The 7,501-nt window shown below is 39.1% G+C and overlaps 2 protein-coding genes across 2 annotated transcripts; both read right to left on the bottom strand.

Moving 5' to 3' along the window:
* Positions 1-4,766: 4,766 nt before the first annotated feature.
* C922_05143 (hypothetical protein) lies at positions 4,767-5,618 on the bottom strand (the record flags this gene model as incomplete). The annotated part of the gene is made up of 2 exons (XM_008820715.1): positions 4,767-4,949; positions 5,442-5,618. 2 exons carry the CDS (start codon positions 5,616-5,618, stop codon positions 4,767-4,769), a joined length of 360 nt encoding a protein of 119 aa, XP_008818937.1.
* Positions 5,619-5,665: 47 nt separating this feature from the next.
* Positions 5,666-5,860, bottom strand: C922_05142 (hypothetical protein; the record flags this gene model as incomplete). Its single annotated transcript, XM_008820714.1, has 1 exon — positions 5,666-5,860. One exon carries the CDS (start codon positions 5,858-5,860, stop codon positions 5,666-5,668), a length of 195 nt encoding a protein of 64 aa, XP_008818936.1.
* Between the last annotated feature and the right edge of the window lie 1,641 nt (positions 5,861-7,501).

Here is a 7,501-nt window from a genome sequence, read left to right as displayed (position 1 = left end):
CACTAGTTCATTACGTAGCTGAATCTATTTTTGTGGACATCTGGAAGGAGAAAAGAAGGAGTGATTAGTCCTATGATGCAATCTTCCCGTTGAGGAGGCGGGGGTAACATTATCTGGTTTATGATGTAAATAGTCGTATGTAACCTGTATTATATTCGAATGTTCAGCTAATAGTTTATATTCTTCTGTTGCGCAACACAATTATTCCGATGATTTCTGGTCTCCAGTACACCAATTGTGGTATTGTATAACGTGTAAGGTGTAGCATGATAACGAACGTATATTTACGGAGAATTCAATTTTACCATAATGAATGTAGATAAAATATATAACCGCCACAATTTTGAGCAACATAAAGGGTTCCAATTAGGTGGGGATAGTGTAGAACAAATTATGGTCGGAAACGGTTCCGTCTGATAATATAGAAGGGGAAAACATTTCTCCTTGCGATGCCATTTATGTATGCCCTCTGATTTTTACAGATACTAGGCAGCATCTTTTTCTTTTCCTCTTCTCCTTTCCTTTTTCCTTGACAATGAGATGACTCCGCGAAATACTTTGCGAAAAGAATTGCACGGGCAAATAGGGACAGGTCTAAGTGTGTTTATACAGGACAACTGTCAATAGGCGTATAGGCATTCTGAACGTTGAGATAGACATTGACCAGGACACCATTGCGAATTCGTTAAAGCAAACCTGCAGGTTGCTGTTAACATAGCATAATTCTATCACCAGGAAGAGATGACAAGAGAAATGAGTCTTAAACATTTGAAAAAGACGACTACGTTAAAATTAGGAAAGGAATTGCATGGCCTCATTGGGAAAGGATACATAAAACCGACGTTTACACGTTAAATCTTATGTTCTTCACCTAACATATCGCAAACACTACTAGGTACCTTATAAGGGAGTATATTGATTTGGTTGTTGCATATGGATGGAATCAATTTTGAGATTAAGACGATGCCGACGTGTATATATTTATTTATTCTAATAAAGGGGGGATGTTCGAAAGTACACAACACATATCTGCGTGGAGGCATTCTCATATGACATGTGTTTCTTCATGTTGTACATAAGTAATGGGTATTAATAGTAATTGTTGTGTGAGAATCACGTTAATAAGAAATGGTTTCCGCGTTATAAGCCCGCCTTGGGTAGCGTCTTATAGGAATGAAAGGATTCTTAATTATTTATAGGAATTTCAAACAGGCGAGTTCTAATATGGCATACACTGTTTATACGTGTATCTAATTTGACAACTGTGACACATATTTAAATATACATAAAAGATGGGCAATTCATAGAATCCATTATGGATAAGACTACACACAACAGAATACAGAGAAGGAGAAAGTAATGGAGAATATTGACAAATCGATTGCATTCAGGCTGTAGCATTAGTGTAAATTACATACTTGGAATTTTCTCCCTGTTTCTATTAAGGATGAAAGTCATTTCTTTTTGTTGATTTTTATCTATGGTCAAAGTCTATGCATGAAAAGGAGAAAAAACCCCTAAAAGAAGATGCAGGAGTAGGGGTAGTAACATGGAAGGAAAAATCTTGTGGCATGTCCATAGCAGGCGCGTTCTGCTCGGAATGTCTTTGTGTCCTCTTTTGTACAAAAAAGGAGCATTTTAATATAAGTAACATTTTATGTCTATTGAGGAAAATTACTCCTTCTGCGATCACCTCCCCGTGTAGCGCAAAGGTTATGAGAGAGCTGAAAAGTTAGTAAGAGTGGAGAGGAATATTTATATGACTGCACACTTCAATAATCCTTCATTGACCCCTATAATGGTACCAATACCTATATACAAGTAAGTATGCATATATATATATATATATGTGGGTCTGGTAATATTATGTTGATAAGTGCCATAACGCTAGTATATTGCTTCTAAGAAGGTATGATAGCACGAGCGCCATCCAACGGCGTACCATAATGGGTATTGCTGATTGTGATAACTCACATATTAGAATAGAATGCTTATCTTGTAAACTTGGGCAGTTGTACGGAAGAGTGCTTTCTGGAAGTGTTTGCCTGATTCTTGTGGCTTGTTTCCTTCTTTTGTTTCCTGATAGATTCTGCGATACTGAAATCGTCGTTTATTTATGTGTACTGATTGCTGCAGGAAACTATACTGGTGGACTGGAAGCCGACCTAAGAGGTAATGGCTTCTCAGGATACACAATGGGCTACTATGAAAAAGAAGCTGTGGATCACCTTCCTGCTAAGTATTCAATTAATAATTAACTGAAGAACCTCATATTTATTCCTTTTGATAACATCGCGCCCATTGATGTGAATCTGGTATTCTTTACAAAAGATCCCCTTTCGGATTTTAAGGTCAAGGATTAGGTGAGCAAATCATGATGCTTTTAATGAACCTGTTAAATCTGTCACAACATCAGTCTAATATTAAATAAAGAAGAAATCCATTTCGAATAATGAAATTTAATAAATTCGAAGAAGTATGCGGGTGAGTAGTAAGAGTTAAGCATTCTTCGCTATACAATAGAATCTGAGGAGGATAAGATATTGCAATAATTATAATTAGCAGTTCCTCCTGTCCGGTTACACGAGCCGTTGACTACACGTAATGCACTGACGCGCTCTGATTAATTCCGTTAGGAAGATTACCTATTATGAACAAAATTTAAAGGGGAAGGAAACAGAAAAATACCAGTATTACGTCCGAATGTGACCCAGCAGGGGATACAGCGCAGTCCGAGTATGTTAATCAGAACCCAAATAGAATCATTAGGCAGTGACAAAAATACTTCTGCCCCAATGGATTGGGATTATCCACAAATATATATAGTACGGGGGCGGACAGAAATAGTGAAGGAATTGTGGGAGTGGTTATAATATATTACAAAAGATACTAAATAAAAATTAAGAAGAAATTCAAGTATTGAGTCATAAGGACAAGATACGAATAACAGACATGTGTGAGTGTAACCATGTTTTCCAGTGTTCATATCATGAATTGTATTAAACTAAGAAAGGGAAATAGGACATTCCTCATTTGGGGGGGTTAAGGGAATCTACATTATGGGTATCAACTGGGAATTCATCAATTCCAAGAACCATAAGGAGAATATTAGCCGAAGGAATACAGGTCACTTACATCCCTTTAGACATTGTTATGATTTATTGATAACAAACTATGTGTTCTTCACCTCTTTACACCTTACTATGGGACATATATATACCCATGGATATACTTATATATATATTCATTCGTTTTTATATGTGAAATTAGTTCATGAGTCATAAAAATAAGAAGTGTTAACCTCGTGAATCATCATGCACATCTGTAGTCCTACAGAGAACGGGTACCCAGGAAAACAACCAAAAGAGCCAGGAAGGGGACCGATGGTACACATTTTTACGCGAAAAGAGAGAATAGTTAGCATTATATGCAGATTCGGATTGGAAAATTATTCATTTGGCATAAAGATGTGACCGCTAAAATTATATGACAGCTCAGGGAGTGTTTTATCTAGACACATATAGAAGTAATATATTATTGAATTTAGACTCTTAGGTTAAGAGTTTTAATTACAGTTTGTACGTTAATTGTGTGTCGCGGACAATTGCGAGGGCTGCTATAGCTTCTAAAAATTTTTATCCCCTCTTGTTGGAACTCCGATGAGTTCAATCTGATAGAGATATGCAGATCCAAAGGGGAATAGCATGAAATGGTGGGCCGTTGGGTTTAAATGGCTTGTCTCATAGTTACGTTGTTTCTGTGAATGCCTCCTCATGCTCATCATTTCTGGGAGTTTGTTCTTCGATTTTGGGATATCTTCACGAGTATTCCCCCGCACCACGCATTCTTCCTGTTTATGTTCCCTCATGTTCCTGCATTTTTATAAGTGTATTAATTCATATCGCAACTTCCTCGCATATCAATCCGAATGCTGCCCAGTGCCTGTGGATGGGCGCCTTTGTTGTATCATTGTCATGAGGATTTTTTCCATGTCCGTGCATTTTTATGAGAGTATTTTTTCATGGCGCTTCCTTCTTATATATGCCTCTTCATGTGGCCAGATTTTGCCAACGTGGCTTCACATTGGGTAATTTGGCAAGCACCTTTTCAGGTTGCCTAATCTCGCAAACATCGTGCCACGTGGCGTGACTTCCGGAACGTCCTCTCAGGTGTGGTAATTTGGCGAAAGTCCACTCACGTGTGGTAATTTCGCGGACGTCCTCTCGGGTGTGGTAATTTCGCGAATGTCCACTCACGTGTGGTAATTCTGCGGACGTCCTCTCACGTGGGGGAATTCTGTTAACGCAATTCCATGTGGGGTAATCTTGTTGAGGCACTTCCATGTCGCGTAATTCTTGTGAACGTGGGTTCATGTGGCGTAATTTTTGCGAACGTGGGTTAATGTGGCGTAATTTGTTCGAGCTTCGTTTCATGTAGCTTAATCTCTGCGAACGTGGTTTCATGTAGCGTAATATTTGCGAACGTGGTCTCATGTGTCGTAATTTGCTGCGCAGGCCCGTTTATGTGGTGTAATTTCTTCCGGTTTTGGCCCTATCTGGCTTGAACCTTCTAAGATTGTATCATGGGGATCAATTTTTGAGGGTGTTCTGTCATGTGTCATATCGGCCCCACTTGTTCTGTTCCGTTCTGCTCCATTATATAGAGCTCTCTACTTATCTTCTTGATGAGGATACACTTCTCTGCGGCATAGCCTTGACGAAATCCTTCTGGAGAGGTTGGTTATGATGACATTTTCTGCAGCATACCTATGAAAATACCACTTCTTCATGCATCCTTATAAAGATGACCTTATCTTCTGCCCCCTTATGACGATTTCTCCGGCGTGATTTTCTCATGATGATGTCTTCTCCTTCCTGCAGCTTCTTGATGCTTCGCGTTCGAGTCATTGCGCTTTTTTTTTTTTTCTCATGGTGACTTTTATTGTTCTCCTGCGACAGTGTGATGTTTTGTCTTTTTCTTGCATTCCTTTAAGGATTCCTAGATTTCGCATGTCACTATAATAATGCCTCCCTCGTCTTCATTTCCACATAGCTACAGGCCCCCCGCTTCGCCAATATGAAGATGTTCCTGTGTGTTGTATCCTGTTCAGGATGATATTTCCTGTCCCATTTTTATGAAGTTGTCTTTCCTTTTGGTGCGTCATCGTGAGGTATTTTCCTTGTGTGGCATCGTTCCTCCCATGATTTATTTTACGCGGTTGTACTCTTAATATATTCCTCCGCTCATTCTTCTTATAGAGATGGGTCCTTCTGCTTTGTCACTATTAAGACTCTTGTTGGGGTTTCATCTCTTTTGTGACGATAGCTTTATTCTCGGGTGGCCTTATGAGGTTTCTCCTCTGACTCCATTAGGAAAATCGCTGTTCGTGCTGCTTCTGTCCTAGGAGAATTCTTCTTACCGCGCTATATCTTTGATATTACTTGCTTTGACTCGTCTATAAAGATTCTTTTTCCTCTTATCATGCCACCGAGAAGATTTTCTTCTGCGAGTTCTCTGTCTTTATCGAGATATCTCCCTTTGGCGGCATTCCTATCATGCTGTTTTCCGGTACCTGTCTGAATATGTCTTTCTGCTGTATTTGTCTTATATTGAGTCATTCTCCTCCCGTTGCATCGTGAAGATTTCCCTCCATGTGTTATCTTTCCTACGATGATTTACCTTCTTCGCGGCATTCTGAAGACTTCCCCTCGTGTGTGATTTTCTCTATGAAGCTGCTCCTTTTCTGCGGTGTTGTTAAGATGCTGTTCTGTTCTTTATTTTCTTTATGAAGATGCTTCCTTCTTCTGGTATTTTCAGGATGATTTTCTGTGGCTTCATTTTGAAGAAGTCCTTTCTCCATTATTGTGAAGATGTTCCTTCAGGTGTCATCATTAAGAGGATGCTTCTCTGGCTTCATCCCTGTGGATAGGGTTTATCTTATGTCATTTTTCTTTATTGGAATTTTCGCCTCCGTAAGATCGTGATTGGCGTATTTCCTTTTCTCTTTATCTGGAACCATTATGAAGATATTACCTTCCTTTCTTCGGCTATCTATCAGGATGGCCAGGTATTTGAAGTGTAAATATCAGGACCATACAGATGTGCTAGCTTAATCAAACAGGAATAATATACGCATGTCTGAAGGGCCACTTCTATCCCTTATGTATTATTGCTCTAGAAGTGATGATGTTCATGGAGTACTATTACGTGAATACCAATGTTACCTGGATAATATTGTTAATTGAAGTGCACAGTTGTTTCAAGGGTAAGGATTTTCCTGGAGGGCTATTGTAGCAAGCCTATTGACGTGTTCGTAGTACTCATTTGTTCATGGTACTGACATGCTTATCTTTTTGTTACATTACAAGCACCAGCTCGTCTGGGGTACTCCTCTTTGCAGAATACTGGTGTGTGTTTATAAGCCTCTTATCGCGCCAGGATGCATGTGTGGTCCTGTTATTTGAAGTGTATGGATATTCTAGAACTCTCGCTTAAATCGTACCAAGGTTTGTGGATTCTCAATGGTCCACAATCTAGAGCTTCCCATGGTATTGTTATAAGAGCACGCATGTAGCTCAGTTGTTTGCATGACCCCCAGTGCAATCATATTAAGGTGTACCATTATGTATTGTGCGCTGTGCCATAATGAATATCATTATATTCAAAATAGTATGTTATGGAAGATTACGTGTTTGCCAGGAATATGGTTTTGTTATGGGTAGTCTTATTTGGATTATACTTCTATTTAAATAGGACGGTTTCTTAATAAATATTTATGCTTTGCAAGGCCAATATGAGGAGAGTACACACGAATGTATAGTACTCATATCTGGAGTTAGCTGATGTGTGTAGCATATGGCTCTTTGGAGAATACCGAAGTTGAAACAATCGTATTAAGTGATTTATTCGGGTGATAGGATATATTTCGCGTAACCTCTTACCATTTGGAGAAAGCTATCTTATGAAGATTGCACCAACTCCTGTATTATTTTTATGTGAAGAATACTTCTGCGCCCAGTTTCTTAATGTGTGAAATGCACTGTCAATTCAGGAAAACTAGTGTTATCTGAGGGGCGGTGTACCTCGATGAATAAGCCTATCCTTGGGGTATCATGATGTCAAGTGGCTCAATGTAAGTCTAAGGACTTCATTAGAAAACCAGCGGGATTGCGGAGCTCCCATGGCCCATATGTAATACTATTAGTTAAAGAGTATTGCTACTCGTGGAGTATGATGATCTTAAGAGTACATTTTTGTCTCAGGTATTGATGTTCCAGGAGTTAAGTTGTGCTACGGAAAGCGTTGTCTCTGCCCTTATGTAGCTTCATTAGTGGGGCTATATCTATGGTACTATTTGTTGGAAAGTACGCGTGTACAGGTAATACCGTTATGTTAACAATACTGTTGTCGGGATAATACCTTCATTTGAAGTGCACAGTTGTATAGGAGTATCGATGACTCGAAGTATCATTATCTGAAGAGTACTTGACTATATGCCGTA

This window comes from Plasmodium inui (assembly GCF_000524495.1).
Source record: "Plasmodium inui San Antonio 1 unplaced genomic scaffold supercont1.40, whole genome shotgun sequence".
NCBI lineage: Eukaryota > Apicomplexa > Aconoidasida > Haemosporida > Plasmodiidae > Plasmodium > Plasmodium inui.
This window is presented reverse-complemented; position numbering and strand designations above follow the sequence as displayed.